The sequence below is a fragment of the Lycorma delicatula genome, chromosome 2, assembly GCF_047948215.1.
Source record: "Lycorma delicatula isolate Av1 chromosome 2, ASM4794821v1, whole genome shotgun sequence".
Taxonomy (NCBI): domain Eukaryota; kingdom Metazoa; phylum Arthropoda; class Insecta; order Hemiptera; family Fulgoridae; genus Lycorma; species Lycorma delicatula.
The window spans coordinates 15065425-15091732 of record NC_134456.1 but is presented as its reverse complement, the minus strand read 5'-3'; the positions used below and the strand labels follow the sequence as shown (position 1 = coordinate 15091732).

At 29.1% G+C, this 26308-nt stretch overlaps 1 protein-coding gene across 1 annotated transcript in view; it reads left to right on the top strand.

Moving 5' to 3' along the window:
- Positions 1 to 429: 429 nt before the first annotated feature.
- Positions 430 to 26308, top strand: part of LOC142320129 (klaroid protein-like) — a 37385-nt gene continuing 11506 nt past the window's right edge. Inside the window, exons 1-9 of the mRNA XM_075357809.1 lie at positions 430 to 606; positions 2574 to 2669; positions 3375 to 3467; positions 6638 to 6712; positions 10690 to 10807; positions 15566 to 15845; positions 20958 to 21012; positions 21989 to 22164; positions 24579 to 24752. Of these exons, the coding sequence (XP_075213924.1) occupies positions 600 to 606; positions 2574 to 2669; positions 3375 to 3467; positions 6638 to 6712; positions 10690 to 10807; positions 15566 to 15845; positions 20958 to 21012; positions 21989 to 22164; positions 24579 to 24752 (1074 nt within the window). The 5' untranslated portion in view covers positions 430 to 599. The remainder of the gene's footprint in view (positions 607 to 2573; positions 2670 to 3374; positions 3468 to 6637; positions 6713 to 10689; positions 10808 to 15565; positions 15846 to 20957; positions 21013 to 21988; positions 22165 to 24578; positions 24753 to 26308) is intronic.

The following is a 26308-nucleotide window of genomic DNA, read 5'->3' as shown; positions in this document are numbered from 1 at the left end:
GAATTAATATATTGTTTAATACCACTTTTTTATCGTTTGTTTTAACTTTAGAATATAGAATATGGGTGAAATATAATTAATATTCATAATTTCTATACATGTTTAGCGATATAAATAAATCATTTCAAGATCGACTAATATCAGCTGATATTGGGTTCGCACTGTTTACATCGAGATTATTGATGGGTTGATGTGCTTTGTCATATAAAATTAATTAAACTGATTATTAAAAGATAGTCTAAAAACAGCTTAAAAAAGTCCTTGTAATGTATTTGAGTTACTTATTCTGCAATAATTCAGATGTACGGTATTGAATGCTCTGCTATATAGCCAAGAACATAATTAACGACGAAATTAAATTTCCGAAGACCGTCTGCGTAAAACACTGCGCGCCAAAATCTAGTAATAAGAATTAAGTCATTATCCATTAGGACGTTTTAAGTTTTAGATTCGTTGTTTTAAAGTAGTATTTTATTATGCTGTTAATCTTTACATAATAAATATTGTCATAAAAAGTAAAGGGAATATCTGCTGATTGAGTAGACTTGGATACCGAAAAAGAACGTGATTTTCATCAATTAGAAAAAATTCACTTAGTTATGCTAAGTATGTTGGCGAAATAATTTATTTTTTATACACTTCTTATTGTAGGTTATGCAGTTTAAGAATAACTGTGTTAAGAACGTACTTTTTCTGAGTAAATGCAGGTTAATTGCTAATGCCGATTGGATTAGGTATAATGAATTCTGTTAGAGTGAAAAAAAAATTTATAAAAACTGTTAAGTTTTAAGCTAATAAAAATTAGTTATTCAATAGAAGTACACTGCTTATGCTAACTTTTAAGATGGTTTTCACTAATCTAAGTACTAACTTTTTCATTGCCCAAAGTTGCTTCATGTTACTAAGTTATTGTAATGCCAATTTATTTTTTAAGCCAATACATGCATTTAGAATTTTTTTGAATAATTATCTTCATTATTAAACATTTTCTTATGTCAACTATTTCACAATGATCATAAAATGCTCCTTTTTTGGTGTGTAGATTATGAAGGCTTGTTATTATATAACTTATGTTGATGAGATGTTGGCTACATTGCTAAGAAATAATTTTAAGTAATAAGTTTAAATTTTAAACTGAATCCCATATGAGCAATGGAGAAAATTATGCAGTTTAATTTATCTATTCTGGGGTGTTGTATTTATTTGGAGATTGTTTTCTTTATGTAGTGAATGGGGTTTTACGTTTGTGTTCTGAAGGTCACACTGTAAGCCAATTTAAAAAACAGCTATTTTCTCTAGGTTTCTTTATACGTTGGTTAGTGTGTTAGTTATACTTTTCGTTTTATTTATCTTTATTTTTATGTCTATTGATAGTGTGTAGAAGTTGGTAGAGTTGTGTTTTACAATTTATTACATGTTTGTCATTAGGTGACATGGATATGTTGATTTCAGTGAATCATTCTTTTAAAAACGATAGTTTATATAAGGTTATATGATTTGAGTTGTTATGAATGAGAGTTTCTGTTCTTTTTATTTTGTATATTTTGAAGGTGTTCTGTTTGTTGCTTTTTATAATGAGATCAGGAAAATCTATTTGTTTAAATTATTCAAGTGGGCTATAGCTCCTAAGATATGATGAACACTTAAAAGCTTTATGTAACAACATAGTCAACAGTTGCTGATTACTTCATTGATGCAAATCACAAATTATTAATCAGTTTGCTAACACCTTAATATCCTCAAAAAAGGACTACATTTTTTACACACTTGAATATTATTTAATACACAAAAACTTTGCGATATTGTACTGAATGAACAGACACATTCAAATCCAATACATTGTTACATCTGGTTGCATGTAAGTAATTAGTTGCCAGTGACTAAACTGGCAAAAGACTAAATCAGCAATTCAGAATTTGCTAGTTTTGCATAAACTAATCAGCAGAATGTATGTACAGGAAGTAGCTGTAGTTATTAAAAAATATTTAGAAAATAAAAACAAAAGGGAAAAAATACTGGGTGCATTCTTTATTTGAAGAACATAAAAAAGGTAATATTTATAGTATTTCTTTTTACAAGCAATGAAGTTAAATATTTTAATTGTGTAAGAATGTCTATTAAATCATTTGATTATTTGTTAAATACATTGATATCATCACTAAGTAGCAGGGATTTGAATTTTAGACCATGCATTTCTCCTGAAGAAAAATAAGCACTGCAACCAGCTGGTTGTTCTTGTTATCTTAGTAGCCAGAAACTTGAATGTTGCTGTGACCAAGTGTGCAAACATTCATATTAACCTTTGAGTTTAGTGGTTACTGTCAACAGTTGACAGCAACTAATTGCATAATATGTAATGAGTCTTAATTTGAGTCTCCTTATCCAAGGAGACATTACCAACAAATCAGTTGACATCAGGCAATTCAGGAAAATATTTCTGGTTTATTACTGAATAGAAGATGCTTTTTTTGTTTTCTTTCTTTAAATTAGTTCTCAGATTTTCTTGCTATTTGTTCCTAATTATCTAGTAATTTTACACTTACTTTTTATCATTTTGTTTGTTCTGTTTACAGAGACATCTAAATCTTTGAAATTTGGATGTGACAAAGAAATAGTAATAAATAGAAATCCCTTACAGTCTGGTATAAGAAACAGGCCCACATACTTAGGTAAGCAAAACTAAACTAAATAACTATTTGTTGTATCAAAACTTAATGAAGCATAATTCATACAGATTGTATGAAGTCACAGAAGGTTACTTATTGTAATTGTTCGTGTTTGGCTGATAAGTTATTATATAAGCTAACCTTGGTTATGTGATAACATTTTATGCTATTTTATTAAGATTGTGACATTTTTTAATTTAAAAAAATACATTAATAGGTAACATTACTAATTAAGTATAATAAGAATCATGTATTACAAAAAGGATTTTTTTATTTTGAAGTTATTAATATCCATAAATGGATCATGTTCTTCCAAAGGCCTTTCTGAACTAATTATCTGTTTTGTCTTCACTAAAGTTTTTAGTAGTAGTGTTTTTAAGATACCGTACTTAAAAAAAGAATTAGGATGTCTCAATTACGTAATTGAATAATTTATGTTGAGTGTATTAAACCAAAGTTATGACAACACAGAGCTATGTAGCTCGTTGGTGCTGTTGTTTTATCATTATGTTCTTTTTATTTTGTAATCATTTTCTTTTTTTCTGTATCTTTAAACTTCAATAAAACTTCAATATCTTTAACCTTATTATTTTAATAAATTTGTATATGACATAAGATGTAATATTACTGGGGATATTCTTATTAAATATAATATGCAATATGAATACTGCAGTACCATTAAATCTATCTTTAAAATGACTGTTGTAGGTGATGAAAGCAGTGATTCAGAAAGTAACCAAATATTAGCGTACAGGAAGAAGTATGATACAATAAAACAAAAAGATCAAATAGCACAGCATGGTAATTACCTTGGTGATACTTTATAAGCTGTAACTATCTGTTTACCACCATTATTTATAAAGAAAAATGTATGCAAAACAGTTATGGAAATAAACTAGCAAAGAGAAAAAAATAAAAATTTCAATATATTCACAATTACGTTGTTAAAATTTTTATTTGTTAATTTTGTTGTTTATTTCTATTAATGTAGTAGATAAGAATGAAATAATAAACTGTAAAATGAATATATAAAAAGTGAAAAGCTGTTAATTAATATTAGGTAATAAAGCAATCTGCTTTTGACAGTTCAATTGAAAGTAAAATATTAACTTAAAATGTAATTTATTACACTCTACATAAACTACGAGGGATGTTCAATTACTAATGAGACAAATTGATGTAGAGAAAAACCTATTTATTCCATGGCAATGAAACTTGCAATACTTTTCAACTTAGTCTCCAGTAACATTTAGCTTGTCCCACCACTCGGTAAGCTTTCTGATTCCTACAGTGTAGAATTCTTTACCTTCCTGTTTGAACCATTCATGTTCTGCCTTTTTGATCACTTTCTTGTCTTTGAGCAGACTGAACAAATGAAAGTCGAACGGGGCGAGATCTGGGTTGTAAAGAGGATGTGACAGCACCTCCCAACTCAACTTCTCAAGCATTTCTTCCATTCTCTGAGCGATGAGGGGGTACATTTTGTCATGCAAGAGAATCACACCTTTTTAGAGAGCGCCCTGATGTTTTCACCTTATTGTGGTCCTCACTTTATGTCGGAGCATGTTAGAACAGTACTCACTGTTCATGGTTCATTGTTCTTCTAAATAGTCACTAAAAATGGAACTTGCGAGTACCAGAAAACTGTCAGCATCACTTTACCAGCTGACGTGTGAGTTTTGAATTTTTTTGGTGGGTGAATCTGGATGTTTCCATTCAAGACTTTGCCGTTTGGCAAGCTCAGTTCGAGCTTGAAATGGTGTATCCACATTTCATCACAGGTTACACAAACTAGAAAGTTCTTGATCGCTTCTAGAAAGATCTTTCACTTCAAAACTCAGCTCAGAATAAAGTGAATGTGGGTGTCTTTATGGGCTTGAGTCAACTGTCTTGGAACCCATTTTGCGATAATTGAGCACATCATGAATGACTGAATGCGGAGTTTCAACAGTAATACTGCATAAACTAGAATTTGGGAAATTTTGACTTGTCTGTCTTCACAAATAAGATCATTTATGCAATTTGGCAGCGTGCTAGTCAAAACTTCAACTGGTCTTCCACAGCGATGAAGATCAGTCACACTTGCCCGAATTGAACTGTTCCACTCACTTATGCACATTACTGCAGTTTAAACACTTTTTATCATATCGGTTTAACATTCTTGAGTAAATTTCTGCCAGTTTCACACCTTCTGACAGCAAAAATCTTATCATGAACGTTGCTCTTCTGGCATACACGTTTCAAGCAGAGCTGACATTCTGGAATCAACAAAAGAGTTTATGTTTAGATTAATTATGATCAAACAGCTGATTAAATGTGTTTCCAAGGTTGCCAACTTGACCCTCAAAAAGTTTCATTGAATGAACTGTTTTTTCTCTGTATAAATTTGTCTCGTTAATTGTTATTGAATGTCCCTTGTATTCATCACCCCTATTCCATTTTTTCTACAAAGGGTAGGATGAAGTAAAAGTCTATTTTAAGAAGTACATGTAATGTAAATGTTTAACTGTTGTAGAGATATCTTGGGTAAACAATATCTAGACTGTACATTTTTAAAGGAAAAATTTTAATAATAAATTATATTTTTTAAATTCTATAAAGATATTAGATATTGGTTCCCCTTAATAATTAAACAGTCACGTTTTTCTGTCGTTGCTGTTAAGTAAATTTACGAACTATCTAATTTCTGTTGTGGATATTTTTTATAATTTAGGTTTCAATTAAATTTATTTTATAACTGCATTTCAAATAATATAGGTCAAAAGATTTCTCTGATTTAAAAAAAAATTATAATGATGTTTTATTCTAATTTGTCTCCTTTTTTCCTTGTGTTTCTCATGTAAAGTGTAATTATTATCTTTAAATATTAATTTTACTGCTATTTATTCTTTTGATGAATTTATCTTTTATGCTTTTAAAACAGGGTCCAGTTTCTTAAATGTAATGTTAAAGTTATATTTTAAGATATATTTTTTTTTGTTTGTTAGCATATTGTACAGTTGTTTTGTCACTTTTAATCAATTTTTGTTGTCGATAATTTTCTGTATGCTATCAATGATTTCTCTAGTATAACTGTTGAACTCAACTATACTTTTCATAAAATCCACTTACATGTGATACTGAGTTTTCCATAAAAGCTATTGCATTCAAAGATAACATTTTATGTGACAAGGATTACAGATTCTCTGATATCTATTGATGTGTGCATGCACACTCTTTTTATAAATGTTTAAAGTAACCTTATTATCAAAATTAATTAATTTTGGTTTCAAATATTAACATCTGATAACTCAATTTTATAAGATTTTTTCAAAATGTTGAATGTGATGAGAAAAACAGCACATCCAAGACATCAAACATGTAAATAAGGATTCTTTAAACATTTTAAAATGTAAAAATTTCTAATCTGAAAGTTGAAAAAAATTCTATTCCAGAATTAGCTCTTACAATTTTAGATCTTTTGTTAATGTTAAAGATATAATTTTTACATTTAAAAAAGTTAATTCAGCTGGAAAGATAAATAACATTTTTGTTCCTATAATATTTATCTGTGGTTAAACTGAGTTAATGATGTTTAAGTAATTTGACTGAATGAGAACAATGAATTTAGAGTATTGTAATTTTATGGGATATTTCTTTGGTAAAGACTCCTTTTACCTAGACTTAAAATTCTCTTGTTTAATAGTGGTAAATCATCAATTTTAAATCAGATGCTGCTTAGTGGACTAGGTTTTACAATTACTAAAATATCCATAGAAAATTAATACATTTATGACATCGGCACTTGAGAAAAAAGGTTAGGTTTGGAGGCAAATTCCAAATTGGCTTAGTATTACCTTATACATATTGTATTTGTATTTATTTACTGCTTATGAAAAAAATGCACTTCATTAGGTTTTGGGAATTGAAATTTCTAAATTCTCTGTTTAAATGTGAAAGTGACTTATTACACAAATTAATTTTTTTTTTAGGTCATAACAAGCAGTTGTTTACAAAAAGATGTTTTCCTGCTGTTCTAACAGTTCTGTTATGTACTTTGATTGCAGGTAAATTTATTTAATAATTAAAAAATTCATGACAACCATATTAGTGTCACAATTATTTATTTATTATTCTATTTGTAATTACAGGCTGTTAGCCAGTTATATTAACTTTTTTTATGGTGAGTATTGAATTTTGTACTGTATGAAAAATACCTTCAAACTCAAAAATTTCTGAATATCTCAAGTAATATGCAGTTAGTTTTGTTCCACATTAGCTTGTTAGCTGTAAAAAGTGAAAGTGTTGCTGGTTTAGCTTTTGAAATTTGTTTAAATGTACAGTCAAAACATTTTTATAATTTCAGAAAAGGTATGAAAAAAATTTAATGTAATACAAAAAAAATCTAAACCTTGGGTAACTGAGGGCTCCGTGAGGTAACAAGTGGATTATACAAAAAATAGTAGAAAAATTAAGCTGATATTAATTTAGGGATAAATTTCTTTAATTTAAATGTAAAATTTTAAACTGGATACAGGGTGCATTACTTGACTTAGTTATTACAAATCTGATTATTTTCTTTTTACAAGAAAATTGTTTGGTATTAACAGAGGGAGTTAACCTGCTGGGTTAGTCTAGTGGTTAAAATCTTCATTGCAAAATCAGCTGATTTTCAAGGTTTGAGTCCTTGTAAAGGCAGTTTTGCTTTTATATGGATTTGAATACTAGACTGATACCAATGTTATTCAGCGGTTAGGTTTCAGGAGTAACAACCAAATCTAAACCGTGTTCCTTCAGGACTCATCTACAAAAAAAAACCCATTATTTATTGAATCATACCCTAGCATCACCTGCTTTGTTATCAAGTAACCTGTTCCACAATATACAGGCAGCTACAACAAATAACCTGTTACTTGTTAAATGATTAGAAATACCATACATTAAATCATCATATGAAGTATTCCTGTGGTTTACATCAAACACAAACAGACTAACCGATATACTGTAATTGACTTGATTGAAGTATAGATTGAAATAATATTAGCACTGAGGTGTATTAAATTTATGTCAGCCAATTCATTATTGTATTCATAACACAATCATCCCATCTTAAAGAATAGTTAATGTAGAGTTATTTTAACTCTTTAAAACCTGATGTATCAAACTAATGAAATATCAGTTAAAAAAGATCACAGTAATTAAAGTAGAGAAATATAAGAGGTTTAACCACAGTTACTATAAATACTGTGAAAGTGATCGATCAACTATATCATGAATGCCCTCAAAAAAATTCATTGAACAAAGTGTGAACATTTCATGTAAAATTTTAAACATAACACCTACTTTTTTTAACATTAAAACTATAATCAAGGTAAAGAAAATTAATAAAACCCTGAGTTATATTGTAATAAAAGTAGGGTTTTTCAGATGTTATGTATGCTTTACTAGAAAAAATTATTAAAAATCATTTTTGTTCCACAGTTTCCATCTTGGTGAATTAACATATCGGATTGCACACTTGACTACACATTATTAGATAATGCACAAAATTTGCTTGTGTGTTCTGGTAATATGCTACTTTGTTAGGCAAAATGATAATTTTTTTTGTCTTTAGTCATTTGACTCGTTTGATGCAGCTCTCCAAGTTTCCCTATCTAGTGCTAGTCATTTCATTTCGGTATACCCCCTACATCCTACATTCCTAACAGTTTGTTTTACATACTCCAAACGTTGCCTGCCTGCACAGTTTTTTCCTTCTATCTCTCCCCCAATATTAAAGCGACTATTCCAGGATGCCTTAATATGTGGCCTATAAGTCTGTCTCTTATTTTAACTATATTTTTACAAGTGCTTCTTTCTTCATCTATTTGCCACAACACCTTTTCATTTGTTACTGTATCCACCCATCTTATTTTTAACATTCTCCTATAGCACCACATTTCAAAAGCTTCTTAGCTTTTCTTCTCAGGTACTTGGATCATCCAAGTTTCACTTCCATATAAATCTATGCTCCAAACATATACTTTCAAAAATGTTTTCCTGACATTTAAATTAATTTTTGATGTAAACAATTTATATTTCTTACTGAAGGCTCGTTTTGCCTGTGCTATTCAAAATTTTATATCGCTCCTGCTTCGTCCATCTTTAGTAATTCTACATCCCAAATAACGAAATTCTTCTACCTCCATAATCTTTTCTCTTCCTATTTTTACATTCAGTGGTCCATCTTCATTATTTCTACTATATTTCATTACTTTCATTTTGTTCTTGTTTATTTTCATGCGGTAGTTCTTGCGTAGGACTTCATCCATGCCGTTCATTGTCCCTTCTAAATCCTTTTTTACTCTCAGCTAGAATTACTATATCATCAGAAAATTGTAGCATCTTTATCTTTTCACCTTGTACTGTTACTCCGAATCTAAATTGTTCTTTAACATCGTTAACTGCTAGTTCCATGTAAAGATTAAAAAGTAAAGGAGATAGGGAACATCCTTGTCGGACTCCCTTTCTTATTACGGCTTCTTTCTTATGTTCTTCAATTATTACTGGTGTTGTTTGGTTCCTGTAAATGTTAGCAATTGTTCTTCTATCTCTGTATTTGAACCCTAATTTTTTTTAAATGCTGAACATTTTATTCCAGTCTAAGTTATCAAATGCCTTTTCTAGGTCTATAAATGCCAAGTATGTTGGTTTGTTTTTCTTTAATCTTCCTTCTACTATTAATCTGAGGCTTAAAATTGCTTCTCTTGTCCCTATACTTTTCCTGAAACCAAATTGGTCTTCTCCTAACACTTCTTCCACTCTCCTCTCAAATCTTCTGTACAGAATTATAGTTAAGATTTTTTATGCACGGCTAGTTAAGCTAATTGTTCTGTATTTTTCACATTTATCTGCTCCTGCTTTCTTTGGTATCATGACTATAACACTCTTTTTGAAGTCTGATGGAACTTCCCCGTTTTTGTAAATATCACACACCAGTTTGTATAATCTATCAATCGCTTCCTCACCTGCACTGCGCAGTAATTCTACAGGTATTCCGTCTATTCCAGGAGCCTTTCTGCCATTCAAATCTTTTAATACTCTCTTAAATTCAGATCTCAATATTGTTTCTCCACTTTCATCCTCTTTGACTTCCTCTATAACACCATTTTCTAATTCATTTCCTCTGTATAACCAATATATTCCACCCACCTATCGACTTTGCCTTTCATATTATATATATATTGGTATACCATCTTTGTTTAACACATTATTAGATTTTAATTTATGTACCCCAAAATTTTCCTTAACTATTCTGTATGCTCAGTCTATTTTACCAATGTTCATTTCTCTTTTCATTTCTGAACACTTTAATCCACTCTTCTTTTGCTAGTTTGCACTTCCTGTTTATTGTATTTTTTAATTGTCGATAGTTCTTTTTACTTTTTTCATCACTAGGATTCTTATATTTTCTATGTTCATCCATCAGTTGCAATATATCATCTGAAATCCAAGGTTTTCTGCCAGTTCTCTTTGTTCCGCTTAAGTTTTCTTCTGCTAATTTAAGTTTTTTCTTTTTAACATTCTCCCATTCTTCTTCTATATTTTCTACCTTATCTTTTTTACTCAGACCTCTTGCGATGTCCTCCTCAAAATTCTTTACCTCCTCTTTCTCAAGCTTCTCTAAGTTCCACTGATTCATCTGACACCTTTTCTTCAGGGTTTTAAATCTCCCAATCTACATTTCATTAACACTAATTTATGGTTGCTATCAATGTCTGCTCCAGGGTAAGTTTTTCAGTTGATGAATTTTCTTTTAGTAATTCTTTCCAAGGTAGGTATTGTAGTTATAACACGTTTCAGATAAACCTTCGGTTGAATGAGTTGTTTGAATCAATCTAACAAATCTGCAAATTTAAAAATGGTTTAGCTATTATGAGCCAACTTGGAATAAAAGTTTTGTGTATATTCAAACATTATTAATCATTTTTATTGTTAAAAAGTAACAACTAAACTATACCATAAAATTTTGTAGTGTAATTTATTCATCCTTATGTATTTCCAGGATCAACATTTTGTGTATTTGGCTATGAAGGAGTGAGCTGCTACTTTAATTTTCAGTTTGCTGAACAAAATCATGTACTTCGTAGTGATCTTATAACACATAATGAAGATATTTCAAAGTTAGTAAATTGTTATTTTTTATAATAATATTTAATAATTATGAGTTTTTTATGTGATACAGAATGATTCATTTTTAATGACTAGTTGAACTTTTTATGCTATTTTCATCAAGGAAAATTGAAAAATGCTCTGATCCTAGTAAAAAATCTAATCAAAGTTTGGTTTGATTTGTCATTAAAAATTAATCATTTGTATAACCATTGGTCATATGCCACATTTTATGAATGGAAATAATTCTTTATCTTGATCAAAACATTCATTGGCTTCTTTACTAGGATATCATGTACCTTCTATCAAACTGTACTTCTTAATCAGAGAAAATAAATCAAAAGTATCTGTAAACTTAAAGAAACATTTTATCCTGGTATCCCTTCTTTGGTACAATTCTAGTGTTCACTTAATTATGTGTAACCTAAATTTATTATAGTTCATTTATTTTGTACTTGTTCTTGTTCTTGCATTCAAGAACAAGTTATTAATAAAATAACTTGTTATTTACAAATTATTGTGAATATTTTTCTATAGCTTCATACCTTCCTTTAATTTTGTTGGCTCGATTGTAGACTTGGGTACATGATGTTATATTCCCAACTTACATACGCAGTCATCAACATATTGAAGGGTTTGATACTCTTATTTATGAGAAATTTCACGTTAATTTGTTATGCAACCGATGATGAAACCTCTTGTTCTGACATGATGGTACAGACCATAGAGAAGTGAATGCCAAGGTGGGTGAATTACCATCACCCTTATTATACCTCCACACCAGCCCATTCCTTGTTCATATGCGAGCCATGAAGACAAAAGTCCAGTTTATAGTTGACAGACCCTCATATTTAACAGTTTATTTTGAAACTACTTAATTTTTTTTATTTCTTCAGTCATATACCTGCAAAAAAAAGGTTAATAAAACCTTTATGTGAAATGTAGTAATCTTTCTCACATCTCTATTTTAGCTGCTATTGCCACAGAGCAATGGTGGTGTGCATGGTGACTCTCTCAGCCAACTCTGTCCTGCTAGAAGCAGTCTTGTCAATTAATTTACAGATTATTTTATTTAATTTCTAAGTGTAGGTTATTTTTATTTACATTTTATATTTGTATTTTTATTTATTAATATAAGAAAGGGATTACTAGTTAATAATTAGCAGTAAAAAAAAAGTATTCTTTGTTTAGCGGGAGAGAGTTGTTGGCATGCATCCAGCTGGCGCATCACATGTTCCACTCAGTCCCAATAGCAGCAGCTGGACCAGCAACCATCACCACAAGACTAAACAAAAAAGCGAATCCCTATTATCAAAATGGCTAGCGTTAAACATTATATTTCTATTAAAAACTATTAAATTCTACATCTACTCTTAAGCCTATTTTAAATATAAAACCAAAATATTCTGTACACACTAATATATCTTTTCTTAAAATATTTCGGTAAAATACTTAATATTCTCACAAACATGAAGACATGAACACATCGACGGTCCAGGCTAGATGGTTGGGCAAGCAAAGCGAGTCTTGACTGGTTAGTAGTTATAAAAACTACTAACCAGTCAAACTACTACCTTGGTGAATGCTGGAGTTGACAGTTTAATGTATGATGAGTTATTTATTAATCATTGAATATTTTCTTATATTAGTAGTATAGAAACCACGTATTCAAGAACAGGTAATACATTAAAAAGTGTGCTTGAACCCGAGTAACTTATTCAAATACATTAAAGAATCCACCGAGGTCTCTTTTCACGAGTCGACTGCCACTTTTCGAAACATCTGAAATGTGCTTGTTCATATACTGTCTCACTGCTATGTTTTTGTAGATTTATACGTTTTATAATATGCAAATGTGTTCAGATATGATTCTTGTCTTAATATCAAGGCAGTCAATGTTGGAAATCTGCCAACAACATTTTACTCTAACACAAAAAACCTGTTTCAATCTTAACATCATTAAACATTATGAGATATATAAACATAAAAAAACATACAACACAATACCAAATGAGCATACACAACTCATATCATACACACTTTTTGACCGCATTCTTAATATGTATTTGTCTAAATACTATACATAATACTATACATTATAATTTCAATATGGACTATAATACAGATACATTTGCGATTTCTCAATGATGAATAGTGGGCCCAATTTTTTTTTTATAAAACCCTTGACAGTCCGGCATTCCAGTATATAATTATGCAATTTGTAGCTCTTCTTCAGTCTGATGAACACTATTGTTACCTGCCACAAGACGGAGCAATGTGCCATACACCCAAAAACACTGTGGAATTTTTGAAAGAAGTGTTTGATGATCACATGATCTCAAAAGGTCTGTGGTCCCCTGACTTATCACCTGACTTCTTTCTCTGGCTTGTTTGAAAGGATATTGAGCAAACCCATTTACTCCAAAAGACCGAGCAAGTCAATACTGCAGAGATGAATTCCATTAGCCCTGATGTCCTATGAAGGGTGTCAAAAAATATGTTGTGAAAGTTTCAAACCTGCCTTCAGGGAAATAGTGGACATTTCCAACACATGCTATAAGACATTACCAGTTGTACATAACTTTTCCATGAATCAAATCAAATGAATCTGTATTATAGTCCATATTGAAATTATAATGTATAGTATCATGATGTGCACAATAAAATGATTGCACTGTATATAAAATATATAAATTACTATAAATGTATAAACTATATATTAAAATTCAGATTTTCAAAATTTTTATCCAAATTTATGTTAAATGTCTATGTTTCATGGTCTTTCATTCATCTGTATATTTTGTAGTAGAAAACTACATATTTAATTCTACTTGGAAAGCTTCTTTTTTTACAAAAAATTCATAATGAAAAAATGTGAAGACTGGCAGTTGTACCTTTGGTGACTTAATTTCTTTAATTAATTAATTTTAAATTAATTCTTGCAAATGTCGAAATTTAACAATTTGTTTCAATATATTAATTTGTTATATTCTTTCCCATAACTGTTGTTGATGATAGTAATTTGAAATTCAAACTTTTTGTTTTATAATTACACATAAAACCAAACAATGTATAACAAAGAGTTTATAGAAAACTTGCTTCAAAACATTTTCATTTGCCTTTAAAACCATCCTCAATGACTGGTACCGTTGTTTCTATGTTAGTATCAACTGATGCTATTATTTTTATTTAGACAAATACATATTAAGAATGTGGTCAAAACGTGTGTATGATATGAGTTGTGTATGCTCATTTGGTATTGTGTCGTATGTTTTTTTATGTTTATATATCTCATAATGTTTAATGATGTTAAGATTGAAACAGGTTTTTTGTGTTAGAGTAAAATGTTGTTGGCAGATTTCCAACACTGACTGCCTTGATATTAAGACAACAATCACATCTGAACACATTTGCATATTATAAACTATATAAATCTACAAAAACATAGCAGTGAGATAGCAAATGAACAAGTACAATTCAGATGTTTTGTTTTCATGTCTCTACACATGTTTGTCAGTTACATTTTTAATACATATCTGCTTAATTAAAAGAAATGGCTGGGAGTAACTTCGTATGACACTAGAATAAAAACAACACTGAGGATGGCCACAAATGACTAAAATCATAGTTGACATTAACTTTTTAAAAATATTTTGTTATACAGTTTGGTTGAGTGTATTTTTGCAAAAAGTTTAATTTCAAATTAATGTTCAATTTATCGAATTTGCTAATTAATTTATTAAAGGGAAATATTTTGGAATGAAAAGGAACATTTTAAGTTTTTATAATTGTTTGCTAAAATTTGAATATTTTATTTTTCTGTATTTCATTTTGTTTGATTCAGCCTCTGTTAAAATGAGTTTATAGCTGGAAACTTTTAGAAAAAAGCAGGTTATTTAAAAAAAATTTGGATAATTCAATTTTTGTGCTTAGTGATTGAATTCAACCTGTTTTGTTTTTTCAGGCATTTTTTTATTAATTCTAATGCAGTCTCTTTCTTAGATTTTCATTAAAGTTGTTAAATAAATTTAAAAAAAATACATTCTTTTTTTGTTAAATGGGTAATGAAATGAGGCTGGCAACTGGACCTATGGAGACTTAAATTATTGAGTTATTTATTTAAGTAAAGTGTAATTAGTATAAAATTTCATGTAGTGTCAAAAAATCAAATCATAATTGTTTTCTTATAAAAAATGAGACTTTGAGAGGGTGCAATTTATGATGTAGGCAATAGTGAAAACTTATACCCTTAAAAGAAATGGTTGTTTATAATGAATTATTTATTATAGCATATAATATTATTAATAATATCTTTGGACATTGACAAAAATGAATTTTTTTTGTGGTTAAAATTGTGAGCAATTTAAATCTGTTTCTTAAAATATAATTATCTCTGTGTACCAGTTGGTTAGGTTAGTTTTTAATATAACCTGATGTTGAGTTATTCTGAAAGGATTCTGCATGCAATATTTATATGTCGTAATAAAAGATATATTTATGATCAGGTATTGCCATAATATTTGCAATCTTACATTTTGTGCTCTAGTAAGCTGTAGCACCTGCCTCTCCTGAAAACTAGTGAAAGTGGGGTTATTTTTTTAGTTTAAGGATACAATTCAGTGACTTATCCTTCTTAGTTCTTCATTATACAGTAATTAGCATATATGTTTTTTTACGTTTTTTAGCTAATTGATAATTAATTAATAATTTTTAATAATTAATTAATTAATTAATTGATAATTAATTCTGTGTTTAATTTTCTTCTGTAGTAAAATGATAGCAACACGTGTGGTAGAAATATGCTCAAAATACAGATTTAAAAATGAAATATTGCATCATATAGAAAATATACTGATAAAATATAATTGCAACAAAAACATATTATTCCAAGATATAAAAGAAATGCTATCAGTATCTGATTATGTTTATGAACAAGAAATTGTGAAAAGTTTACAAGTAATATTAAAATGTAATGATCAAAAATGTATTGAAGAAATATTTTCACAACTTGAAGAAAAAGTAAAATCAGGATTCACTGTTATTAAGAAGGTAATGTTTTTGTATTTTTACAGATTAATCAATTTATACTTTGAATACCTTTAAAAACTTTTAATACCTTTGTGGACGACTATCAATCTTTATTGCTCCAATGCTTTTAAATTTAAAATGAAAGTAATCTATGATAATTACTTGCAGAATCAGGATTAAAAGGGCAGCTCATCTCCTTATCACATTTATTTCTTATCTCTTAGTATTCAAAAATTCAGTTAAATCTGACATCTCATTGTTGTTTAAGTTTCAAGTTTGCACAAACTGAGCCGATGTAAGTTATAAAATTCTCTGAATTTTTTATTATCTGTATGTGAATGATATTTATATTGTGCATAAACAAACTATGAACCATAATTTTTTCTACAATTATACTCTACTTTAGCCTTATTTCACAGTAAAATGTGAAATCCACACATTAAAATTAAAAATCCACACATTTTTTTTATATAAAAATTATATGATAATATGATTTTTATAAATTTACTTTTTTTTTAAATGAAGTAGATAATGATTAAAAACAAATAAAATTACATCAAAATATTATACATTTAAGTACATATTTACAAGGCTAAACTTATACAGGCACAATTTATGTATTTAGTTCAGGCCTAAACTTAGACTAGATAATGACTACATGTACTTAAACTATATGTAATATTGTGATGTGATACTATTTGTTTTTTTGTGTGTAAGACTAACAAAACACGATGTGGATAATTTTCATTTCCTGATGATGCTGATACAGTGCAGCGGAACATATAGGAGAAATTATTCCTAAGACAAATGTATATTAAGACAGTAGTAAAAATCATATAAGCTTTTAGTAAAAAAAAAAAAATCATTATTCATTATCCTACTCTTCTGCTGAGACAGTGGCAAGCAAAAGTCTAAATCTTTGTTCTCATCCCAGCCCTGAGTTTTAATGATCAAAAAATTGTTTTCAATTTGGTAGCTGATTTTTTTATAATGACATTGAATCCAAATTTGGATTCTTGATCCATATTTTTCTTGATCGCATAAGGATTTTTCACAAAAAGGCTTCAAATTTTTTTTTTAAATATAAAAACCAGTTTTTAATTAAATTTAAAATTTCTTTACAAGCGATATGAAAAACAAAATTACTTTAAAACATCATTAAAACTAATGAAAAAACACAGTAAAATACTATTTATGTCCTTACAAGTCCTTATAAAATCTTTTTCTTTTTGTTTTGATGATATTTTTGGTGCTTTTTCTTCTGTGGTCTCGCTTTTTAACATCCAACAGTAGTCAGCTACCACGTTTAAGTTTCCATCTTCCTTGGTATCTCCTTTCCAGCTCTTTCATGTCTTGGAATCTTTTCTCCTGCTTATCACACACTGCACCAAGATTTTCAGGAACGTTGTTAGGGTGCAAATCTAGAAAATGCACCTTTAGGCTCATTTTAAATCCTAAATTTTTTAATTTTTCTAACATATTTTTTTACAATATTTTCACAATCTTCATCTTTTTTTTGTTGCCAAGAAACTTTTTAACTGTACTCTTGAAAGCTTTTCAAGCTTGTTTTTCTGTTCCTACATTTTAGATTTAAATATTTCATCTTTCATAAATTTCCTTATATCCTGCACAACAAAAATACCCCCCTTTATCTTTGGTTCTGATAAACCTGGAGACTGCTAAGGTACTTGAAACGACTCTCCATATTTTTTTAATGCCTTCACAAATTACTTCATAAACCATAGTTTAATTTGTAATGGAAGAAGAAAAATTTTGCTTGGCTCTACTAAATTTTCTCTTTCAATGTTTTTCACACCAAGTATCACAACTATCCCACTGGCAAAAAAACATAAATATTTGGTATAACTGCTTTGTTGTCCAAGTAACAAAGAAAGTGCCTTTAAATCGCTACAAATTGTCTAACCTTGATCCTTATGTCAAAGTTTAATTAAAATTAACTTAAGATTTTCATAACACTCTTTCAAATGAACAGATTGCCCTACTGGTAAAGAAACGTACTTACTTCCATTGTCTAGAAGAACTGCCTTAGATTTAAATAATCTAAGGCAGTTCATTGATTGATAAATCAATGAACAGTTTCCATTCAGAAATCTTGTAGTCAGTGTGGAGTTGTTCCATGAGTCCAAGTACATCATTATAGTAAACTATTGTATCTTCTTGAGAAAAATATTGAACAAAGTTTTTTTGCTTTTTTCTTAAATCAGTAGAAAGTAGTTCCAGGAGCTAACACATTATATACCTTCAACCTTCAGCCTAAAAGTTTAGCATACTCCTTAGGAAGGTTTAAGTCCCTCATCGAATCATTCAATCTGGATTGCTCAAATAGTTTTAGTTCATCAATTTCAGGATCATAATTATCCAGTTCATTACCACTGGTCTGTGAAATTTTCATCACATATATCATCTAATTTATCTGGTGGTGAAGGAACTAGTATTTCTGGTTCATGAGGTACAGATGTACTGCTGATTGAAAGTTTGGCCAAAAAATGTTCTTTCTGTTTTTTTAAATTGGATCCCTGTATTACACATAAACAACAAAAGTAACAATCATTGCTATGATTGGTTGGTTCTCTCCAAACCACAGGCACTCCAAAATGGAAAGACTTGTTTTTTTTCTTTGTGATCACTGTTGAAGCTCTTCAACACACACTGAACAAACCTTATGAGGGGTCCAAGATTTGTCTTAGCCCCCTAATTTAACACAAAAATATGCAAAATGTACTTTTTTTTAAGAATTCTGTAATTCTTTGTTGTTTCTTGACAGTAATTTTGACAAATATAGTAAAAATAGTCAGATCCATTGATGCAGCCTCTTGACGCCATTGGATTTTAATTCAATAAAATCTTGTAAAATATAAGTTACATAAAATTACTTAAATGCAAATATAGTTACTTGGAAAATATAAGTACTTAAAAAAATTATAATATAAGTTAAATGAATGAAGTTGTCAAAAACTATTAGCTCAAATTCACATCAAAGTTGTAAAAAAGGTACTGAACTTAATTTTTTGTCTAGATTAGCACATGGTGGTGGTGGGAAGGCAGACAGGCAACAGGAAAATGATCAGACATTTAGTGACATGGAAGTTATGTTATAGATTTATTACTGTTTTTAACTTCTTTAAGTCCACTATATTTTTATTCAGAATATCAACTTTTTGCAGTTTCTTTCATAAGAAAAATTAATATTGTTATTTAAACGTTAATTTTAAAAAATGATTCTTTTAATATGCTAACATCTATAGAAGAACAAAAAACGACAAATTGTGAAAAAACTTTATGGGATGGAATTTTTTTAAATAATAATAAACATAATAATATTTTTCTCATTTTCGGTGTCAAAACATATATTGAAATCACTAGATAGATTCCAGACAATTTTACCATTGTAAACTGTGTTATTTAATCCCTAAAATAATTGGAATTTTTGTCTGATGGGTAATCTGTACATATTTGTGAGTTCTACTGTTAGTTGTAACAAGTATACAGTATTCTGCATCAGCCTACCTACTGGTGTTCTGTGTAGGTTTGTAAGGGGTACTTGTTAGTTTTCCCAGTGCTTGAAAATGTGTTCTGCAATTTTTTTTATGGCCGATTGTAAATAACAGAGAATCTGAGAAATTTTGTTTCATCTTAAGGAAAATGACCACTGAAACAGTATTAATACTTCAAGATACATTTAAGGAGGAAGCTGTGTATAAAACATAAGTTACCAGTGGTTTTCACTTTTCAGTTGTTGAGAAATATTTTTTGAAGACTAACCTTGAGCTGGACAACCTTTTACAATCAGAAAACATAAAAATCTTGAAAAAGTTTGCAGTACTTCTATGAAGATCGTTATCAGTAAAATAGAAAGATTTCTCAATTGACTTATGTATTTTGGAGTTCACAGCTGTGAATTGTAAGAATTTGGTTATGAAACAAGTTACCACAAAAGTTGTGTCTTGGTTGCACATAGAAGATAAAAAATGCATTAATGTTAATTAATGCCATGTTTTGAAGGACAGCTACAAAATGAAGTTTTTTAAGTTTTAATGGGAGAAGAGTACTGGTGGTACAGATATGATTGTGAAGCCATATAACAATCAAACCATTGGAAATCACTAATTCCATGAGACAACGAAAAGTACGTCAAAGGAATTGGTCACAGTGAATGAATTTGTTACCCTTGGATGGTCAGTGAATCAGCATTTCTACCCAGACGTGTTAAAAGGATTGCACAAGAGTGTGCACTGAAAATAGTCAGAAATGTGAGAAAATGATGATTGGTTTCTGCACTTGTTCTCACTCCTCTCCATCTTTAATAGCTTTATTCAAAAAACAAGATGGTTGTTCCTTATCCTTCCTATTCACCCAGTCCCCCTCTGTACCACTTCTCGTTCCTAATTATGAAAAATAGATCTTGAAGGGAAGCATTTTTGTTATGTGGGTGAAGTGGAAAAAATAAATTACAATATACCATGGATAACATTTACCATAGGAATTAAAAAAATGCCAGCAGTAGAAAAAATGTAGGAACAAATGCATCCAGTCACATTGAAAGTAATCTGAAGGAGACTCAAGTTTCTTTTAGCAGGATTTTTGAATTTTTTTTATAATTCTGATTATTTTTGGGTTCTATAAATATATATATATAAGTTTTTAATTGTGATGGAACATTACGAGTAGTTAACAAATACATATGTTTTTAGGAATAGTGAGTGATATAAATTGTTCTAAGGAAATTAAAACTTTGGTTTGACTAGTGTAATTTGCAAACAGATTTAACCGCTTTTATCTTTTTTAACTTCTATTTTATTATTACATTTTTATATATTTCTCTTGAAATGTTTGTAAACAATAAAGTGGTTGACACTCAGTAGTGTTGCATTCTTTGCTGTAGCACAAGCATCTAAAATTTTGTATCTAAGTACTTTAAGCATTCTAATTCTCTATTTTATGTTCCACACTGCTCTTCCCCAAGTGCTGTGAAACTATGAGCTTATGAGAAAATGCAGTCAACTCTTATAATGATTCTTTTTTATTATTATAAATAAGAATTTCATTGTTATACTTTTATTTTGTGTGTAATTGTTTTTAATTTATATTAAGTTTGTCATTTATGTTTTACAGAAATTAGAATTGTTACATACATTTTGTGATCCATTACATGATAATAAACAGTTAGGTAAGTAGAAACTAATCGTATTATTGAGTTAAAATTTTTATTAAATCATAAGATTATTGAATACTAAATTTATATGATTATATAAAGTAAATCTATAAACATTACAACGTCTGAGAAACTCAAAAATATCAAATTTGGTATTCAAATTTTGTTGTTGAATTAATAGTGTTTTGTTGTTTTTTTATTAAAGTATGGTGAGAATGATTGCATCTCTGCATTTCTTGCAGAAGATTTTGAATCCTCTCTGGATTGGCATTTTTCGTATCTGCAGAAATTTATTTCTCATCCTGTCAAAAAAAGGAAAAGTAATTGTAATTTTTTGGTATTCTATTATACTTTACAATGAATAGAAAGTATGAGAAAATAGAACATAATATTCAATAATGAAAATTGTATGTTGATAATGAACATTTTTCTACATACCCTCTTTCTGATTGAAGAACTGAAACAAACAATTGACAACATTATTCGAATATATATTGCTGATTTTACAGAGCTAATTTCTGTTACTTCAAGGATTCTCCTACACAGAATGGTTAGTGAAAATTTTGGTTAGAAAATAATTTGTACTAGATGGGCTCCTTGCATTGATGTCTGATCCTTATTGATTTTTGTTTGTCCTAAAAATAGTTTTGGGTGGTAATGTAGTAATGAAGAGGTTGAAAAATCTATTGCTCTTTGGTTAATAAAACTAACAGCTGATTTCTATTACAGTGGAATAAGAAAATTAGTGACCCAATATGATATTGAAATTCAATGGTGACAGTAAAGAAAGTATTGTCTAGTAAAAAATAAATTTTTTTAAATAATTATTTGTTTTAAATTTATTAGGCCAAGCATTCTTTTCTTGCCTGGTGACTGTCATAAGCTATAAGTTTAATAATTTTTCAATAATATTAACAAAAAATCTTCAAGTTGTAGCTTATGTGCAGACAAATGATATTTCATTTTTGTGAAAATATAATTTTTTTTACAGTTGATCTAGGATACTATTTATATGGACCAGCTGCAGATTATGCATTGGAAATGGCTGGTGGTAGTATTATTGATACCCCAGACACCACTACTTATGAACCAACTGCCGTAACTGTTACATTGTTTGGAATACCTGCATGGAAACATATGGTATCCCATCCTCGACTTATAATTCAGGTATTCATTTTCTTCAGTTAATGTTGTCTGTAATAATGTTTCAGTACCATGATTAATTGTTTTATCTTAGAGTTTGCATGTAATAGTACCTTCAAGCACTATAAAAAATATTTGTAACCTTTACTTTAAAAACTGACTTTTAACTAAAAGTTACAGAGATGTAATTTTTCAAAAAAATTCAAAAATTAAATTTTTATGAAAAAAAATTAACTTAATGATTTTTATTTTATTTAATTGTAATTCCTCATATTCTTTTTTAACTTTACTTGCACAAAAAATTATTGAATTTCAAACCAGAATTTTACATAATTTCAGATATTCATTTATTAGAACAATTTGAAAAAGTATATTTACTTGAAACACATTACTGTTGTGCTTGGAGTGTGCCACTATGATAATGAAGTATGTTGTAAAAAAATAAAAAAGTAAAGTCTTTTTAACAAATTAAAAAAAAAGTAGATTAAAAAAATTCTTAAGTGATTCTTGTTAGCTTGAATGATTGAAGAAAGTGAGAAATAAGAGATTTTTTATAGTTTAATTAAATAAAATAGTCTTCTGATACACACCCTATGTGATATGCACCTTATAGTATGTTGGAAGAGATTCTTAATTTCATACAATATATATACAATATTTTGTTGACAAAAGTAATTGAGGCTTTTTTCTGAGTGAAGGTTAAATAAAAATGTACTGCAAGTTCAACAAAAAATTAAAACTAGAAATTTCAGATCTATATGATATTGAAAGGAAGTAATAAATACCAAACCTTTAATCTCACTGAAGGAACTGAAAGAAAACAGACTGGAATTAAATAATTAGTTGTGATGGTTATTAGTTGTAAACACTAGTTTACTTTTATTGTTAACTTTTTATTAAGAAATTTCAACCCAAAGAGAAAACTTATTTTTAATACATCTTGATGTTGGATGTGCAGTGCTGAAAAATTGTATCATTTTTTATTTTTTTATAATAATTATTCCTTTTCTAAATATTACTTATGTAAACCATTCTTTTTTAACTATAAAATGTAATCTTCTAATTTGTTAGCAGCAAAAGTATAAGTTTTTGTTTATTAACTTAATTTTATTTGATTATGAAATTTTTCATTTCATTCTTGTTTTTATAAAAAGTAAATTTGAACTTTGACAAAATTTTGTTGCAAGGATCAGTTTTTCTGTAATGTATAAATTCATTTAAAATGTACTTGGAATATTTTTATAGATGATTTTTGTTTGACCTTTCCTTTGTTTATTTGCCTTTTCATCTTAGTGAAACCATTTTTTCTCTTTTTTTACCCGGCTTTGTATTTTTTTAAAATCTTTCTACCAAAATAATTTACTTCTTTAATGATGAAATGTATCTCTATGACATTTTTTTGTGACATACTGATAATAAACTGTTAGGATCTAGGAATAGATTTTCTGTACACTAGTGTTCTGAGAGGATCTGATGGTCTGTATTGGGTAGTGATTACGAAAGAGAGAAAAAAAATAAAACAGCACATCAACATTATTTAAAGTTTGTTAAATTTATAATTATACCAGAAACGCAAGAAGAGTTTATGCATCAACTATAATAAAGGAAAACAGTACGGTAAATAACATGTATGCTATAAGAACAGAAGATTTAACTGAGAAAAATTGAATAAATATTACATTCACAAAATAAAAATAAAAAGAACAGGAATTCAAACACACAATTAACTTACAGCACGAAAAAACATAGCACGACCGAGAACATAGTCTTACCGAGCACAACATTTTACTTAAAAAATTATCTAATTTTAGTTTTTATATATTATATCCGACAATACAGAAACAGCTGCGAGCAGTAAGTAAAAATTAAATAAAGTCTTTAGATAACTTAAATCTTGTAAAGAGCCTGATCCGACAATTTATTGATAACAAAAAAACAATGTACACAGCACCGAAGCTACACACCCAACACACAAAGAGAACAGACTGAAAAAACAGCTGACATCGCCATTCGCACACAGGTCAGAATTGTAATAACAAAAAATGCGTTATTGTGAAATCTACAAAACTGTGGTTTCTCGAACAACGTTGTGTCTGCGACCTTGACCAAAAACTGAACAACTAGGAAAGACAGTAATTGCCTCTCTTGCAACTTGATGGTTCCACAGGAGTAACTTATAGCATCCTAAAAATTTAAGAACAGGAAGGGAAAATGCCAATGCCTAATCTTTGTTGAATGTAGTTTTGCTACGTGTCAGTGCTACTTGACAGTGACCTTAGTAGTCAAATATTTATCTTAAAATATAAAATAAGTAAATTATAAAAATTATTGAATAAAAGAAAAATTTTGGTTGTGTATCTAATAAAAACAAAAGGAAAATCTGTGTAGAAAGAATAAACCTTTTCATTTGTTTACCTGTAAGTGCTTGTTTTTTAAAGGGTAGTATATTACAACCTGGACAGTGTTGGGCATTTCATGGAAATGAAGGAAAAGTTCTTATTAAATTAGCATCACCAATAAAAGTTTCAAGTGTCACTGTCGAACACTTCCCTGCAGATCTACTACCAGGTGATAATGCTATCCAATCAGCACCACGATATTTTACAGTCACAGTATGTATTATTTATAACGCTCTTTTTTTATTATTATTTTGACTAGTATCTTTGTCAAGGCCAGCTTACCTAATTTTTATAAACAATGAAATGATAATTTATTATTTAACAGTACCATAGTGGCATATTTAGAATAGTTTGGATGGAAAAAATATGAGCTGAAAGTTTCCACAAAAAAAATAATAATTTGCGCCATTCCCTTAAAAATGCACCCTGGAATTGTATACAATGAGTGTGCCTCTTTCACCTCTCAGAATTGGCAAAATCCCTCCAGGCTCTCCAGCACTTTCTACTCCTTTTTTGATGTCCTGTACAGTATCAAAGCATTGGCCTTTCAGTTATATTTTAGTTTAGAAAACAAAGCATAATCTCCAGGAGTTAGATCTAGAGATTATAGATTGTGTGGGATGACTGCCATGTTGTTTTTAACCAAAAACAATGTTATTTTGTGGAAGGTGTGCATAGACGCTTTGTCATAGTGCAGCAGCCAGTTTTTTTCTACAATTCTGCTCTTTTTTCTCTAGCTGCTCAAAACATAACAGTAAGTCAGGTTTCACAAGAGTATCAGCAGAAACAAATTTTCAGTGAAAATACTTCTAATGTCAAAGAATATGACAAATATGCATTTTGACTGTGCTTCTGACCTGCTGTGCCTTCCTCAGTCTCTGTGGCAAGGGGTCTTCCATTGCTATGGCTGTCATTTTGTTTCAGGATCATAACTATAAACCTAACTTTCATCTCTGGTTATGGCCCTAGAGAAAGTAGGATCGTTGCTAGCTCTATTATATACAAAGTTATAAAATTGTATCTAGATTGAATATGATGGTTCAAATAACTATGCCTAAGTGCACCTTTCATTATTCAGAACTTAAACTGCTGGTTATCCAGCAGTTTAAGTTCTTTAATATCTTTATTTAAAGATATTAATTAAAGATATTAAAGTCCTAAACACATTTAGATACATTTTCACTTATTTAAATATATCATTAGTAAATTATCTCTTATTGTTCAGTTTAAAATGGGTTACATGTATAATATTAATGTTTAAAGAGTATTATAATTAATGTGCATATATATTTAGTTTTACATTTTAAGTTACATCCTTTACTCATTGATTTAGACTAACAATACTATTAGAAAGAAAAAATATATAATACAAAACAGCTGTTGAACTCAACTAGGTTAACAAATTTATATGCTTTACATAAGTAAGAAGAAAAGAGTTAGATAGTTTATTTACTATTAATAAGGTGGACATGAAACTGAAAAATGACACCGCTCAGCAAACCGATAGAGAAGGCTTGGAAGTAATAACCTCCAGTGCTAGTTAGGTCTGTGCTACAAGTAATGGTCTTTCTCTAGGGTAATGGACTGTGCTACAAGCACAGTCCATTAACATTCTCATACCACCTCATAAGTTTATCTATAAATTCAAGTTTTAATAATGAAACTGGTAGATATCTATTCTTAGAATGCAAGATGACTCAAGATTAAACAGACATTTTTAGAGAGATTTATTTCCCCCTCCATACCATTTATATTCATCTTTGGATTTT